Source organism: Orycteropus afer, unplaced genomic scaffold (assembly GCF_000298275.1).
Source record: "Orycteropus afer afer isolate SDZICR_OR568_19922 unplaced genomic scaffold, OryAfe1.0 scaffold00035, whole genome shotgun sequence".
In the NCBI taxonomy this organism is placed as follows: domain Eukaryota; kingdom Metazoa; phylum Chordata; class Mammalia; order Tubulidentata; family Orycteropodidae; genus Orycteropus; species Orycteropus afer.
Window position 1 is genome coordinate 6,538,784 of NW_006921622.1, and position 17,786 is coordinate 6,556,569.

The following is a 17,786-nucleotide window of genomic DNA, read 5'->3' on the forward strand; positions in this document are numbered from 1 at the left end:
TCTTCCAAGGTTAAGTGATCATTGGTCTGTGTTCATAAGGATAAATAAGAGATTGAGAAGGAATGAAGCCTCCTTTCATCCAGAAAAGGTATATGCAGTGGAAAGTCCTATAAATGTGTGTAAAAGTATGTCCCTTAAGTAATAAGGTTTTGAATTAAGGGCAAAATACTTGTTAGCAAAAGAAAAGTTGAAATCAAACTAGCTGCACTGACAAGAGACCAGATGAGAAAAGGCCCTGTGTCCAAAACTAACTCAATCAGGATAATATTCTGAAAGCTGTGGGGAAGTAGCAAAGAGTTTGAATCAGGGCACTTTTACAATGTGACGTCAGTCTGGAGGCGGGAAATCCAGTTAAGAGTCTAGTATAGTAACAGAGTAATGAGGGCCTTTGGCCCAGTGGCTGAATCAGGTGAGAAAGGAAGAAGTAGATGAGAGACATTTAGGAGGTAAAACTAATAGGACTTTGGTGAATGGGATGATCCACTGGAGAGTGAATACGGAACATGCAGAATTTTTCTTTAAAACATAAATTCTTATCTCTCTTTTATGCTTAGAATGATGTTTTAAAGTAAGATTCCTTTCAGTTTCATAATTTTGGGGAATAACACAATCAGATATTCTCCCCATTATCCTGAATCAGTACAAGCATTAGATTGGGTTTTCTTATAAGTTACATTTATAATATCTTATAAATTTGAATATATACATATCAACACTAATACAATAACCATATCTCTGCATTAGTACTTAATTTGTCCTTTTGTTGCTTATTAGGACGATTCAGGTAGTTTTTAAAAAAGCAGATTAAAACTGCTACTGTTTCCACCAAATTAGTCTGTGAACATACACTTAGATGGAGGAGTCCTGGTGGTATGGTGGTTAAAGTGCCCAGCTGCTAACCAAAAGGTCTGCAGTTGAACCAACAGGCCAGTCCTCGGGAGAAAAATGTGGCAATCTGCTTCTGTAAAAATTAAACCAGAAAAGAAAACCAAACCTAGTACCATTGAGTAGATTCCAACTCCTAGTAACACCATTGGACACAGGAGAACTGCCCTGTAGAACAGAGTAGAACTGTCTTACAAGGTTTCCGGGTGACTATGATTTGGGAGCTCTGGTAGCATAGTGGCTAAGACACTTGCCTGCTAACCAGACGGCTGGCGGTTCAAACCCACCAGCCACTCCTCGGAAGGAAGGTTGGGCAATCCTACTTCCGTAGTGATACTGCCTCAGAAACCCAAGGAGGGGTCACTATGAGTCGGGGCCAACTCAACGGCACATAACAACAACAACAACATGATTTGGAATGGACTAAACATCAGTGTGTTTTGGGGTTTTTTGGTCATTTAGAAATTATTTAGTGGCTTTCCTGTTAAAATAAATTCACCTATGACAATAAGGATAGTTCATTCAGGGCTTCAATGTTTCCACTCCCTTTGTGTTGGCAGTGACTCAGCACATGGCCCAAAAAATGCTTGGTCTGAACCAAAACTTTCATTAACTTGGGACAGTGCCAGCATCTTCCTCCTTGAAGCAGAAAGCTCACACAGATGTGGAAGAAGGGAATGTGCAACTACAATATCTGCTTTTTGTTCCCAACTGTGCAACTTGATTAAGAATCTCCAGACAATATCCATACTTGAAAATACATTTTTTTAATGGCATAATTAATAAACCATGAAGACAGAAACTGTCGCAGTGGCTTTTCACTGTTTTCTAAGTCTTAACCAAGTGTACACACAAGGATTCAAGATGTGACAGTAGTCAGATGCTAGTTTCCTGGCATGCCAGTCTGTCAGGGCAGGTAGCCATAAGGGTGGAGAATAGTCATAAGCATCATTTATACTGTAAAGTCTATGTGATATAAAAGACTGTGCATTAAACAGCATGGCATAGTACTTTACTGTTTACCATGTAGTTTCATGGGCAATCTTTTATTAATTCCCATAGATATTTTGCCAGGTAAGTTAGATTTAGGACTGTTTATAAATTAAGAAACTGAAGTGATCTGATCCTCCCAAAGCCACATGGTTAGAAAGTGGCAGAGCCTAGCCTCAAATCCAGATGCCTGACATCATTTTACTCTCTTCCCAGTACCACATCTACCTCTCTTAAAACTAGAAATGTTGCAGGATGAGATATAATGTGATAAATGGACACTTTCAGACCTTTAAGACCAGACATTTCTCTTAGTGTTTCTCTCCTAAGAGACAAAAGTTGTAACATTAACTGCTATTAAAACTGCTATATTCCAACTTTAGGAAGACTTTGGGACCCCAAGCCATGTAGTGAACAGTGAATGACTTGAGGACTCAGAGAAATACTGTTTAAAATCTCATAATCAAAGTGGTGACTTAAGTTGGACATCTCTGTTCCTTTATTTCCTCAGCTATGAAATGGAGAAGTAAGTCCTATCTTGGAACATTATGGTATTACCAGTAATATACTAAAACACTTAGAATATTGTATAGCCCGTAGTAGGTACTCAATACATGGTTCCTACTAGGATTTATGGGAGCTCTGGTGGCATAGTGCCTAAGGCATTTGACTGCTAACCAAAAGGCTGGCAGTTAAAACCCACCAGCCACTCCTCGGAAGGAAGGGGCAATCTAATTCCATACTGCCTCGGAAACCCAAGGAGGGGGGTCACTATGAGTTGGGATTGACTTAAGAGCAGTGAGTTTGGTTTTTGGTTGTATTAAGATTTATATATTGTAGAGTTATAAAATATAAAATGTAAATGTAGAGTGATACTGGCTCTTATCAACAAAATGATATATGTGAGTTTAATAGTCATAACATGTTTCTGTAGGAGCTCTGGCAACGTAGTGCCTAAGGGACTTGACTGTTAACCAGAAATCTCGTGGTTCAAACCCACCAGCCACTCCTCGGAAGGAAGGTTGGGCAATCTACTTCCATAGTGATACCAGCCCGGAAACCCAAGGAGGGGTCGCTGTGAGTTGGGTCTGACTCAATGGCACATAATAGCAACAACAACAACATGTTTCTGTAAAATATGCCTAATAAAAAGGAAACCATGTCCACCTGCTAATTATATAATTATAGTTTAATGCTAAACTATAAATCTCATCTGGAATATATTTCAAATGATTATTGCTTCTGAAGGGATTTCCTTTCTACTTCATCTAAACAAAAAAAAGAATAATTAAGACATATATATATATATATATATATACACACACACACACACACACACATATACATACACACACACACACACCCCACCATAAAGAATCAGGAAGTCTGGAGCTTGATTTAAGATCCCACTAACAACTTATAATTGAAATTATCTTTCTAAAGCCTATCCATTATAGATAATTTCTAAATCCTTGGATGAACAATTTTTGTGAAACATTAAAAATCAGCAATTCACAGGGGACATCATGTTCAATTGGCATAACATAACATAACATGCACAAAAACATTGTTCCACATCCTACTTTGGTGAGTACTGACTGGAGTCCTAACAGCTTGCAAGCAGCCATCTAGATGCAATGATGTGTCTCTCCTCATCCAGAGCAAAGGAGAATGAAGAAAGCCAAAGACACGTAGATCAATTAGTCCAAGGGACTAGTAGACTATGCAGTCCTCAGCCTATGTAACCATGAGACCAGAAGAACTAGATGGTGCCCAGCTACCACTATCAACCACACAGAGGGGGATCAGTGCAGGAGACCCTGGATGGAATGGAAGAAAATTATGGAACAAAACTCAACAACATTTAAAAAAGAAAAAAAGACCAGGTTTGCTGATCTGATAGAGTCTGGTGAGACCCCTGAGACTATAGGCGCTAAATTACCCTTAAGGTGTGGAACTGAACTCATTCCTGTGGCTTCCAAACTATAGACAGGCATATGGGGTAAACATTTACATCATGTTGATACACTCTTTGGAGTAATCAATCATGGGAGAACAGAAGGGAAGTGTTTACCCAGGGAGATAGCATGGCAGGGCAGAAGGCACAGGAAAGAGGTAACTACAGGGAGGAAGGGGAAGAGAGCTGTTACATGTGGAAAATTGCCATCAATATCATGAAACAAAATGTGCATGAACTACCGCATGGAAAATGAATTTGCTATGTAAACTTTCACCCAAATCACAATTAAAAAAAAAAAAAAAAAAGTGATTCAAACCCACCAGCCACTCTGCAGGAGAAAGATGTGGCAGTCTACTTACATAGCATTTTACAGCCTTGGAAACCCTATGGGCAGTTCTGCTTTGTCCTATAGGGTCACTCTGAGTCCAAATTAACTCGATGACAGTGGGTTTGGGTTTTGGTTATATATATCTACATATGCATAAATGCATACTGACAGACAACTCCTACTAGCCCGTTAATGCTATGTAAATTTGTCCTCATTTTGAAATTATTGAACCAAACCCTCAAAAAGAAAACAAATTCTTCATCATAATCACCTTCACTTGCTGCACATGCGGCTTTTAAATCATTGGAAATACTTCAAGTCTTTCCTTGCACTAAGGTAAAGTTAAATAAGAAACATATGCACTTATTCCAACTTACCCACAAATTTTTAAAGTCACAGGAACTTATCTTGTTCATAACCCAGGGACTGCCCATGTGTATATAAACACTTTATTCTTCAGAGGAAATATGATTTTAATATGCCATATATTTCATACATGTCCATACAGATGAAATTGCACAATTTTCACTTTCTAGGATTGGAAAAATAAAGATTCTTGATGCAATTATTCTCTTTTAGCACTTTTGTGTATCATTCTTACACTTCATTTTCTACTTTGTGTCTTTGTGTGTGTGTGTTTTTTTTATATTTATTATCTTTGACAGCTCTACATTGAAATGAATTAATTCTGCATGAATTCTACTTTGTATCTTAGTTATTGTTAAAGGTGTTGTTTTATTTCCTTTTCCTATAAATCCTCAGCCTTGTTTTGTTCATCTTTATGTCATCTATATATTTAGTGAGTGTGTTGTACATAGGAGACATTGAATAAATATTTGATAGATAGGGGATTATTGATTTAATGAGGAAGACTTTATGTATTAAAGTGGAAAAGGTAGAAAAAGGAAAGATTTCATGCATGCATTCTAATAATAGAAGATCAGGCTCAAAATGGCTTAAATGATAATTCATTGGCTTGTTGTTGTTTGTTGTTATGTACCATCGAGTCAAACCCGACTCATAGCGACCCCTCCTTGGGTTTCCAAGGCAGTATCACTACGGAAGTAGGATTGCCCAACCTTCCTTCCGAGGAGTGGCTGGTGGCTTAGGTAACTAAAAAGTCTAATTGCAAAGCAGACTTGGAATGAGAACCAATCAAATAGATTACAGTGCCATTAAGGCTGTACCTCCACTTCTCAATGATTTCTTAGGTTCTGTCTTCCAGTTTGTTGATTTTATTCTCTGGTGAACTTTTGTAGAAAAATGGTAGCAGCATGGCTATTAAACTTACAAGACCACTTGCTTCCTCTTTACAATCAGAATTAGGGAGATCATGTCTCATACCAGAAATATCCTTCAAAATATACCCCTTGTGACAGAACTCTTACTGAACAATTGTGTGCCCATGTTTCTTACCAAAAACCAAAACCAAACTTACTGCCATTTAGTTGGTTCCAATTCATAACAACCCCCACTGGGTTTCTGAGGTGGTAAATCTTTACGGAAATAGATAGCCCCATCTTCCTTCCTTGGAGCAACTGATACGTTTGAACTGCCAACCTTCTGGTTAGCAGTCAAATGCCTTAGGACATGTTAATTAGGAATACCATGTGACAGTAAGCTTGGTCCTCAGCTAATACCACAGCAAGGACAATGGGATGACCATGGAGGATAAGGTAAGGCTTACTCCCAACCAAACCATGGAAATACTGTACAGTTTGGTGGTGGAATGCGAATGAGGGTGGGTAGTAAAACGAGTTTGGAGGAGCCAACTACAAGATGCACTGTAATTCAGTAATAATTTGAACTGCAATTTGTTCCAAAATAAGATGAAAATGCTCTAATGTTTGACTTACATTCATTGTGGGAGTGGGCATATTATCATCTAGTCAGTTCCTCCTCATTGTATACCCATGTGTTGCGAGCAGAATTTCATTTCACAAGTTTTTCAAGACTGTGATCTTTTGGAAGTAGATTGGCAGGCTTTACTTTTGAGGTGTCTCTGGGTGAATTTGAACTGCCAACTTTCATTTAACAGTCCGGCACTTAACCATTTTCATATCCAAGGGGATCTTTTATACTTATTAAGTAAATGAAATAAGTGTAAAACACACAACCCCATAGAAGTTCAAAATAAATCAGATACTACTCATATGTTATTTACCTATGGGTGCTTTGTCAGTAAAAACAAGTGATTTTTTTCCCCTTTTGTTAAACTTGACAGTTAATTTTATTAATTAAATTAATGTTAATGACTCTCTATGGAAACCCAAAAATCCAATGCTGTTAAGTCAATTCCTACTCTACAGTGTAGAGTGGAACTGCTCCATAAGGTTTCCAAGATAGTAGTCTTTCCAGAAGCTGACTGCCACATCTTTCTCCTCATAGACAGGCTGCTGAGTTTGAATCACCAACCTCTTGACTAGCAGCCAGAACTTAACCACTCCACTACCAAAACAGTTACATCACATCTAATGTTTATTTTCTTTTTTCTTGATCTCAAAACAAATCTAACAAGGTTTCTAGTTTACGACAATATATCTTACTCTTAATTTAAGTATTATACAATGTCTGTGGCCTTCACGTATCCTTTTGGATCACTCAAGAGGTAAAATCACTTTTTGTATTCAGCCTTTTATAGCTAATAAACAAGTAGCTAAGAAGGTTGGGCAATCCTACTTCCGTAGTGATACTGCCTCTGAAACCCAAGGAGGGGTCGCTATGAGTCGGGGCCGACTCAACAGCACATAACAACAACAACAACAAGATATTACTTAGAAAGGGCCATTCTACTCTTAAATTGTCAGGTTCATAAGGTTAATCTATCATTTTAAATAACTCATTCCTTGTCTCAGACAATTATACAACACCTACCCCTCTTTACCAATCACCCAGCTCCCTACAACAAGCAGTACCTCTAGAATGCCCCACCTGCACTGGTCTTCTCTGGTTGGCAACTGCCTAGCTAAGCACACTGAATTCCTCCCCATATCTTGTCCTTTGGACTACATTACTTCTCTCCATATGAGCCTTCACACATTACCCTTACCAACTATAAATATACCCAACATATTACTAAAGAGTTAATACTTGCATTATTCCTTCATATTAGACATTCTCTTACTTTTCATTTGTTATGCTAATCTTATTTACCAAACTTTTAAAACAATGTAGTGTTTATACTATATTTATATATAATAGGCATGGTTCTATATATTAAATGTACATATATTAAATGACCTAATTGTTTAACTAATTTAAATTTTAGAAGACTAATAAGAACCTGGGAGCTCTTGTAGCATGGTGGCTAAGGCACTTGACTGCAAACCAGAAGCCTGGCGGTTTAAACCCACCAGCCGCTCCTGGGAAGGAAGGTTGGGCAATCTACTTCCATAGTGATATCAGCCCAGAAACCCAAGGTGGGGTTATGAGTCAGGTCTGACTTGACGGAAAACAACAACAACAGCAAATAAGAACCTAGATGAAAGTAGATAATTGTGCTGAAATATTATGAACAATTATATGGGAAAATAAGAAATTATAAATAGATTGCTAAAATGGGTAAGCTAGAGGCACAGCATGGGGAAGGATAGGAAGCGATAAAATGAAGGAAAACTAAACAATAAAAAGAATTAAACAAATTGTATATACGATATGTTAATATTTAAGAACTAAATTTTCTGCACAAGTTGTTTATAGAGGCACCTAACCTTTAGAAAGTCCATGATGCACTGAGAGAAAAAGGAAGCTGCAGAGAACTGTAAACACAGCACAAAATCCATACATACTTGAGGTGTGTGTACATACATGTGTACAGTTATGTGTGTGTTGAAACTCTTCTGTAAGAAGATGAAAAGAATGGAGGAGATTGAGACATATTTTGCTGTTTACTTTGTTTTTCTCAGGACTATAGTCCTGTATAGGAGCTCTGGTAGCATAGTGCCTAAGGCACTTGACTGCTAACCAGAAGGCTGGTGGTTCAAACCCACCATCCACTCTTCGGAAGGAAGGTTGGGCAATCTACTTCTGTAATGATACTGCCTTGAAAACTCAAGGAGGGGTCGCTATGAGTCAGGTCCGACTCAATGGCACATAACAAAAACAAAACATAACCTTGTATATGGGGATACAGCATAGTATCTCAGTGTACATCTGCATATAATTTTACTTGGTTCTTCAAACGTGTTTTTTTTTAATGTGATAAATATTAAAAGAAAAATGTTTGAAAGGAAAGTGTGACATGGAAGTGATGAATGGGAATAAGTCTGGTTAGAAGATTTCAATTTTTACCTCAAGGCAACAATTCATTCATTTATATGTAAGACTTACTGACCAGAATGAATTAATACATTTTCTGAATCATAGATTTCTGAGTATTATTTAAAAATCACAGTAATCTCTACTTATATATCAAATTCCATTGAAATCTTTTTAAATTTACAGAAAAGAGAGACTTTTGAAAACAAGTATGAAACACATTTCAAGATGGCAGACTGATACACAAAATATATTTAAGTTGTCCCTTTGGAGTAGTACACACAGTTTCCTCTAAAATAATCAATTACTTTGAAAGATTTTATAAGTAGCCAACTCAAAATTTCATTCATACTTTTTTTCATTCAAAACTTCTTTGTCCAAAGTGACTAAAATCAAGTATAATTTGAAACTAATTTGCACCCTTAATTTCCTATTACTTTCCTGGGAGCTCCGGTGGAGTCAACTTCACGGCAGTGAGTTTATTAGTTTCCTAATATGAATTGATAAGATTACACTAATTTTAATTATTCTATAACATAATTAGGAGTTCTGGTAGAGTAGTGCCTAAGGCATATGACTGTTAAGCAGAAGGCTGGTGGTTCAAACCCACCAGCCACTACTGGTAGTGATACTGCATCAGAAACCCAAGGAGGGGTCGCTGTGAGTTGGGTCTGACTCTAGGGCAGTGAGTTTTTTGTTTTTTTTTTTTTAGTATAACATAATTGTTATGTGAATTAAGGAAAAGGAATATGTGTTTAGGTATCTACTGGAAGAAAGGTAATGTCCTGTTATTTTTATATGTACATTTAAAAAAATAAATTTTCTTATCTTTTGCAATTTTTCTTTTATTCCATATTATCTATACCTGCTATTTTTTGTAAGATTAACATAAAAATTTTCATCTAGTTGTAGTATCTAAGACATTGCCAAAAAAAAAAAAAGGTCACTCAATCTTGTATTTGTTTATCACCATTTCATGCATGTTAGGTATAGCATTCATCTTGGATTTCTATATGGTTTAGCATGTTCTCCATTATTTTTGAACTGCTGTCCCAAGTTAACTTTCCTCTGGAATTTATCTTAATAGAGATAATCAAATACCTTAGGTTTGCCTAAGGTGAAGATTACAGTAGGCTTGATGCCACAGAAATGATAGTTTCAAAATCTACAGGAACCTAATTATCCCAGAATGCAAAGATGTCCCCGGTTTTTAGGCCACATCAGTTGTGCACAGGTGTGAAAGCTTTGCAGTACAATTAATACTGTTAAATGAGGACCCATAAGGAATAAACCTTAAGGTCATAAGAGCAAAAAAAACAAATACTCCAAGTTTCAACAATTCTAATATGTTTTCATTTGAAATTCAGAGACTTTATAACAATCAGATCTCAAATTCAGATCTCAAATTTTCCACTTTTATTTAAAAGAGTATTTACTTATGGAAAGGAAGGCATTTGTATGGGCTGCCTTGAACGGCTCAGGTTTTCTGTTTCAAGAATCTGCTTTTATGAAGGAATTGATACTGAGTCGACTCAACACATAGCAACCCCACCTTGGGTTTCAGAGGTGGTATCTCTACAGAAGTGGATTTCCCAGACTTCTTCTGAGGAGTGACTGGTGAGTTTGAACTGCCAGCCTTCTGGTTAGCAGTCAAATGCCTTAGGCACTATACCACCAGGGACACCTATTGAGAAAAAAAATACAATAACTATGTGCTGAAGAAGCATTGCCCAGCTTTTAAACACACACATTTAAAAGCTTGTTTTTAATTCTATTTTGTAGCATATACCATAAACTTGACAGGAAATTCAACTAAGACCTTATTAATTTGTATCCTGTTATTTCTGATAAGGAAGCGTGTACATATATGCTTTCACATCCATATGCAAACAAGTTTTACTAGGACAATTCTGACATGTTTACTGATTAGAGGCACAGTTCCCAGAGAGACACAAGCTAGTCCCCATTTCTGAACTTTCTGAAGGCCATCCATATCAAAGGATATGCTCCCAGTATCATAAGTTCCATCATGTGTGCCTCTAAACTCTAAATAAAGCCAGTGCAATGAAACCCTAGTAGAGATGCAATGGAATGCTAGTAGAGATGGTCCAATGAGATTATTAACCTGATTCTAAACTGATACACTCACAGGATCCTCCTTTGTAATGAAAAAGAAATATGCTCTCTAATTTATATTTGTGGGAGCTCTGGTAGCATAGTGCCTAAGGCACTTGACTGCTAACCAGAAGGCTGGTGGTTCAAACCCACCAGCCACTCCTTGGAAGGAAGGGTGGGCAATCCTACTTCCGTAGCGATACTGCCTCAGAAACCCAAGGAGGGGTCGCTATGAGTTGGGGCCTACTCGAAGGCAAATAACAACAACAACAACATAATTAAAATATGCTCTATTGGTATTGGAAAGAACTTTGTTTCCTACTTTCACATTCCAGTATGTAGTGAAAAAGTGAGTCAGTTTCTGAAAACAAAAAAGAAGCATGTAGAAACCAAGTCCCCCCTTATAGATAAAGTCAATAAGGAGATAAATATTGAGGGAAAAAGGAGACATCTTACATAATACTTTTAAAATAACAAAATTTGTGGTTTGATTTAATATTTTTGGTTTCTTACGAAAGTTACACACATCCCTGGTATCTCTATTGTTTACTGGCATGCATCATTTTATTCCATGACAGATCTACTAAAAGACCCTTCCTGGTTTTGGTTTTGTTTTTCCCTGAACTATCATATTTCATCTCATTTACAGTTGTGGACAAGGATGGAAAGGAAATCGTTGCCACATCAAGTTTGACCCTCCTACTATTACAGACTTCGCATACATGCAGAATAGTAGGTGACATTATGACTAAACAAATCACTTAAATTTTGGTTCTCTAATTTTGATTTTTCAGTGCAAATTTATCTTTTTCATTGGCTTAAAATTCCAGATATATGGGCTTTCCTGGGTATCGGACTGGCTTTCCTGATGATTCATATTACAGTGGCTGTCTTGTGTTTTCTTGCAAACAGAAAACCACCAAAAAGGTAAGAGATGCCTTTAATTGCAGGATAAAATATACTGTAGCAGAACAGTTTTTGAGACATTTTATATGCTGTGTTTCCTTTCACCCCATATTACATTCAGGAAGCTTTAATGTTTCCATAGTTTATGGTGTTAAATTTCTGGGCAGAAAGTAGAGGCCACCACAGTATGATCACTCCTCTTCTTCTTCTTTTCTTTCTTTCTTTTTTTTTTTTAGTAAAAAGCTTTAAGTTTACTTTTAATATTATGTTAGGAGCATTTTTGAGGAGACCAAAAAGAAAGAACTTGGCACTCTCCACAGACTAAAAAGAAATAGGGGGACAAATGCACCCTTTTCTGGTGGTATCAGGGGGAAGCTGCAGAACCTCAAAGGAGAAGCTTTCTTGACTTTCCCAAGGAGGCCAAACTCTAATCACCAATGTTCAAAGCCAAACAGAGGTTAAGAGCTACTCTACCTGAAGAAATTCTATAGCCTGGGCCCATAGATTACTCAGAGAACTTCACAATCTATAATAAAAGACCCCAGGAGCTTACTATAGCCACATGTGGAATACACGTCACCTCTGTAATGAAAATTATTTATTTTCCCACAAACTCAGCAAGATAAGAGCTCAGGAAAGGGTTTAATAATTTTTTTTTTTTTAATTAAAGAGATAAATTATCTTTTCCTTTAATTGAGATGAGATTTATATAACATAAAATTAACCACTTTAAAGTGAATAATTCAGTGATATCTAGTACATCTACATTGTTGGATAACACCATTTCTATCTAGTTCCAAAACATTTTATCACCCCAAAAGGAAACCCCATACCTATTAAGCAGTTACTCCCCATTCCTCCTTTCCCCAGCCCCAGGAAACCACCAATCTCCTTTCTCTCTTGATATTTTATATAAAAGTGTCATACAATATGTGATAGTTTTTGACTGGCTTTTTACCCCTTGTATGCCTCTAAGTCTGTGCTCAGAGATTTAGATCTGCTGCATTGCTCATGTATCACAGAGCAATGGCTAACTCTTCATTTTCCTTGGTGTCCACTTTTATGTTCCACTTAATGAATTCTTGGATCCTTAGCCTTAAATCATGTTAATTAATAGGCACCAATCCTGATACCATTAATAAAGACCAAGTTATTATGGTGTTCATTAGAAAAAGTTATGACATTTTTAATCTATTTCTATTAAGATTTTATCTAATTCCTCAAAGTTCTCAGTTACTTTTACAATATGCCAGGCTATGTGGATACAAAAGGAGCTCTGGTGGCAAAGTGCCTAAGGCATTTGACTGCTAACCAGAAATTTGATGGTTCAAATCCACCAGCCTCTCCACAGGAAGAACTCTGGGCAATCTACTTCGATAAAGATTTACTGCCTCAGAAACCTAAAGGGGGTCGCTATGAGTTGGAATTGACTTGATGCCAGTAAGGGTTTTTTTTTTTTTTTTTTTTAATGTGGATATAAATGTGAAACAGATACAGTCTGTATTTAAGGCAGTTTGTAATCTAGTGAGACAGACACTGAGCTACTAACATAACAGTTGTATTCTCTCTCTCTCTCTCTCTCTCTCTCTTTCTCTCTCTCTCTCTCTCTATATATATATATGTGTGTGTGTGTGTGTGTGTGTGTATGATAACTATGTTAACAAAACCAGTGAAAGCACTCAGAAAGAATCCCGAATTTCACGTTTTTACTATATTGATGTTGAACAACCTATACTTTCAGGGCTACCAAGAGATCTCAGGCAAATGTTGGTGGCATCATGCCAGAGTCTGACAGAGCCACCTCTCCTTTCTCTCCTCTTTATCTGTCATTCTTCACGTTTACACTTTTTCCTCCTCTTTGTTCTTCACTTTCCTTCTTTGTTCAATTCTTTCTATTTTCCCCTGTTCCTTTACCCATCCTTTCTTCATTTTCCTTCTGTCTCCTTGCTACCACCTCCCCTCCTTTTTTTTATTTTCAGTTTCTTCGTTGTCTTCTTCCCAGTCCTTATTTATTGATGTATTCCAGAGTTTGCCTATATATCTGCTACTTTCCCATGCTACTCATTCTTCATGTGATATGTCATTCATTTCCAGGTTTTCCAACATAATCTATATGTTAATGGCTAGAAAAAAAAAATGCTTTCTTATTGAAAATGTTTACTAAGCTCTAGATTGACACCATCTTTTCAACCATTTGTTAGACTTCAACATTATAAGTTTTTCCTGAAGTTCACATATTAGAAGTTAATGCCCATTATTTCCATATCCTGGTAATTACCTTTGGAGTCTCAGGAATAAAAGGTAACTTCATTATTTGAGATGGAAAACTTAGATATACTGCTATTATCACTGTATTAAAACACTCACCCATCTGATAAAAACAACCCCTCATGCACAACTGTCACAGGAAATTTAATGGAATTAGCTGTGCCCCTCATATAAGAGTCTTCAAGTGGCATGCCTTTTAATGAACTGCCAAAGATTACCAGTAATTGAAGTCAGATGCCACCCCTAAGACTTACTAACACAGTGCAGGACCATTTCAATTGTAATTACCCAATCTTTCAACTCTCTAGTGTACATAAGGAGAAAACCAAAAGGGTAAAATAAGAAGGATTTTTGAAGTCATTGTCTTTGTCATAATGTGGTATTTATTGTGAGGAGTTTTGACCCCTTTTTCTGGTGAAAAAGGAGAAAAGCTGTTCAAAGCCAATTGATGGAAGGGCTCCAAGAGAATCAATGGCTAAGATTGGTAGTGCCTAGAAAAAAGGAAGATTGACATCTGACTCCTAGGCTAGATGCTTTCTGAGGTGCAAAACCTGCTTCCTTGTACTGCATGAGAGCAGAAAGTAGAGAAAAAGTTCTTAGTGTATGACATCTAGACAATGTTTGATCTGCTGTTCTGAAAGTAGGTGGCATCCTGCTCCAGCTGGACTTAAAAGGATCATGATGTCCAGGAAAAACGTGGAAGAAAGGCAGAGAGAAAATTAAGCTGCATCTCACTTGTGACTGTCTTTCATAAAGCCATAAAGCATTGAAGATGAGCTGGAGTTTCTTTCATATAAACATAAACTGGAATTTCTTTTGCATAGAGAGACATTGTAGTTGCAGGGTTGTTCAGGTAGTAGCATTTCAGGTGAAGTGATGCCCCACCTGGACAGGTGTTGGAGGAAGGACTGGGCTAAAGGTAGATACAGCTGTCCCTTTTTTAAAAGGTTTTCCATAAGAGGCCCAAGTGAAGTTGATTCACACACTCTCATGAACACCAGAAATTTGTACACTATCATCATGGAGGAGCTCCGGTGGTGTAGTGCCTAAGGCATTTGACTGCGAACCAGAAGGCTGGCGATTCAAACCCACCAGCCACTCCTCGGAAGGAAAGTTGGGCAATATACTTCAGTAATGATACCACTTCTGAAACCCAAAGAGGGGTCGCTATGAGTCGGATCTAACTCAGTGGCAGTGCATTTGGTGTTTTTGGTTTTTATCATCATGGAGGCCACTTTCACAGCAAAGGCCATCAAACAATCAGAACTGCACTAATCCATTGGGCACTGAGAGGTGCATTCCTACAACTGTCAAGTGATCAGTTGCATAAGAAGTTTCCACCATCCCCTTTCCCTCTTTTCTGTGTCTACATCACAGAGCTCCACCTTGAAAAGAAAGGGGAAGGAGGTGAAGGTGTTTCAGAGCCATTCATGACCCTCACCCTCTTCTTCACTTCAAAAAGCTAGAGTCAAGCTTCAATTCTGTAATGGGGAAAGGACAGAAGACAAATAACACTTAGAATCTCCAAGACATTTATTAGGGTTAAAGTATACTAGACTATGTTTAATCATTAAAAATGACCATAAAATTATGAAATTTGCCCCAGATATGTGAATTTGACCAGGAAGTAGGGAGAGGCATTAACAGTAGGAAATAATATTTGCAAAAAATAGAGTAGCACTTTCATGTTTATAAGCCATCTACATAGGAGACCTCAATCAATCCATTACCCAAGTCTTAGCCTCTTCTCTCTAATAGATGTGGGATTAGGTCCATCATCCCTATGAAAACCTGTGTCTAAACCTCTGTTTTACCTCCCTACCATTTTCCCTTCTCTTGGTTCTTTCTATTCTGATTTCTAAAATCTCAAAACTAAAGGTTTAATTTCCTATTACTCCTCAAAACAATTATCACACAGACTGTACTTTTACTTTTGTTACAATAGATTAATCACCCATTACACACCTTGCACTGGGGAGCAAATGGTTATGTTCTTCACCAGCTGGAATGAAGAGAGAGGGAGATCCTTAAATGAACCACATACCAGACTGGCCTCTGCCCAAATGATGGGCAGACGGAAACCCAAGCTGTCACAGTTCTACCAGGGGTCTTCAGGCTACAGTGTGTTTCCTGAGTTCTCAGAGAGTTTTCAAGAATATGTTTATATACAATGTTGTGACAATTGAGCTTGATGTCCCCCAAGACAATGTTCCCCAGCCCTCAGGCCCAGTGACTATGGGCTTGAATAGTTTCATAAAATTCCTTGGAGTAATTTTACAGATCCTCAAATTTCATATCTTCGCTACTGAAGTGTATGTAATTGAGAAAGATGCACTTGCTTGCTTGTCCTCCTTTCTCATTTCCTTCTCAATTATCCTTCTCTTTACCTGGAAACAACCCTCATCTTACTAAAATAATCTTAGAGCATAAAATGGCATCTGGAGGTGAAACAGAGGGAGTATCTGAGAATGCAACCCTCCTGAAAAGTACAGTAGCAAGAGGAAAAAATTGAGCTAAGATGTGTTTTTTTTACATTTTTATTGTGATTTGGGTGAAATTTCACAAAGCAAATTCATTTTTCATTCAACAGTTCATTCATATTTTGTATTGTGACACTGGTTACACTCCTCACAGTGTCTCCTCCCACTTCGTCCCTGTAGTTACCCTTTTCCTGTGTCCTTCTTGCCTATGAATTCCTGTGTCCCTAACTTTCTCCCTATGCAAATGCTACCCTTCTGATTTCCCACGGTTGATTGTTTAAGGAGTGCATCTCCTAGTGTAGGTGTTTAGCTGATAGGCCTATTGTTTGTCTGAAAGTTAAGCCACATAAGTGAGTTCAGTTTCAGGCCTAAAGGGTGACTCTGGACCATAGTCCTGGGGATTTCATCAGTCTCTATCAGACCAGTAAGTCTGGTCTTTTTTATTATTTTTAGTTTTGTTCCACATTTTTTCCCCCCTCTATCCAGGATCTCCAATTTTGATCCCTTTCCAAGTGGTTGGTATTGGTAGCCAGACACCATCTAGTTCTTCTTGTCTCAGCATCATACAGGCTAATGTTCTTGTGGTCCATTAATCCTTTGTATTAAGTGTTTCCATGTGTCTTTGATTTTCTTCACTCCTCTTCGCTCCAGACAAGGAGAGATCGATAATTGCATCTTTGAAGTAATTGAGAAATATGCACTTGTCTGCTACTTCTCCTTTCTATGTCCTTCTCAATTGTCCTTGTCTTTACCTGGAAAGCTTTTAAGACCCCTGTCACTACTCAGCAAAGATGTAGAAGAATATTTTTGTACAGCATGTTGTAGCAATTGAGCTTGATATCTCCCACATCCATGGTCCCCAGCCTGCAGGCCTAGTGTCTCACTCCCTCAAGATGCTTAGTTGTGGTTAAGAAGTTATGCAACCTTGCCTCCTTTTATGTTTAAATTGTGTATGGATATTTTTATAGCACATACAAATACATATGTAGGAATATCATCTGCCAAACCTATGTATGGTCTTGGATATAATATTCCCATTTGCCTATTCATACCTGATCTTCTTGGCTGTCTATCTGTGTATCCACCTGTAGATTAGTGTTTGCTGTTACTGATAACACAACATTGTGTATGCAATAGTATTTGCTTTTTTTGTCTGTACCTCTTGCACACTTCTCTATGTCTTTGTTTTCCTTAGCAATATTGTGCTAGTCACACGCTTTTGTTATATTGCTTTTCCCTTCACCCATATCAAACCTGTCTTTTAACTATCCATCTGTTTTCCCTATCTTCCTCTCTCCATAATCCCTGGTAACCAACAAAGAAAATTCCCTTCCCTGTGTAAATTGTCCTTGCCTTTTTATAGGCAATATTTTATAGGCAATTTTTCATATAATATTTGTCCTTCTCTGATCTACTTCTTTCACTCAGCATAATGTCCTCAAAGTCCATGCACATGATGAGGTGATTCACTGATTCTCCTTCATTTTTTAATGTTGCATAATATTCCTTTGTGTGTACATACCACAGTTTGGTTGTCCATTCATAGATTGTTGGGAACTTAGGTTGTTTCCTTCTCTTTGCTATTGCATACAGTGTT

At 37.5% G+C, this 17,786-nt stretch overlaps 1 protein-coding gene across 1 annotated transcript in view; it reads left to right on the forward strand.

The window, feature by feature from the left end:
- MALRD1 (MAM and LDL receptor class A domain containing 1) overlaps window positions 1-17,786 on the forward strand; it is a 1,363,654-nt gene that overhangs the window by 1,298,383 nt on the left and 47,485 nt on the right. The window contains exons 37-38 of the mRNA XM_007936352.1: window positions 11,185-11,267; window positions 11,366-11,462. Of these exons, the coding sequence (XP_007934543.1) occupies window positions 11,185-11,267; window positions 11,366-11,462 (180 nt within the window). The remainder of the gene's footprint in view (window positions 1-11,184; window positions 11,268-11,365; window positions 11,463-17,786) is intronic.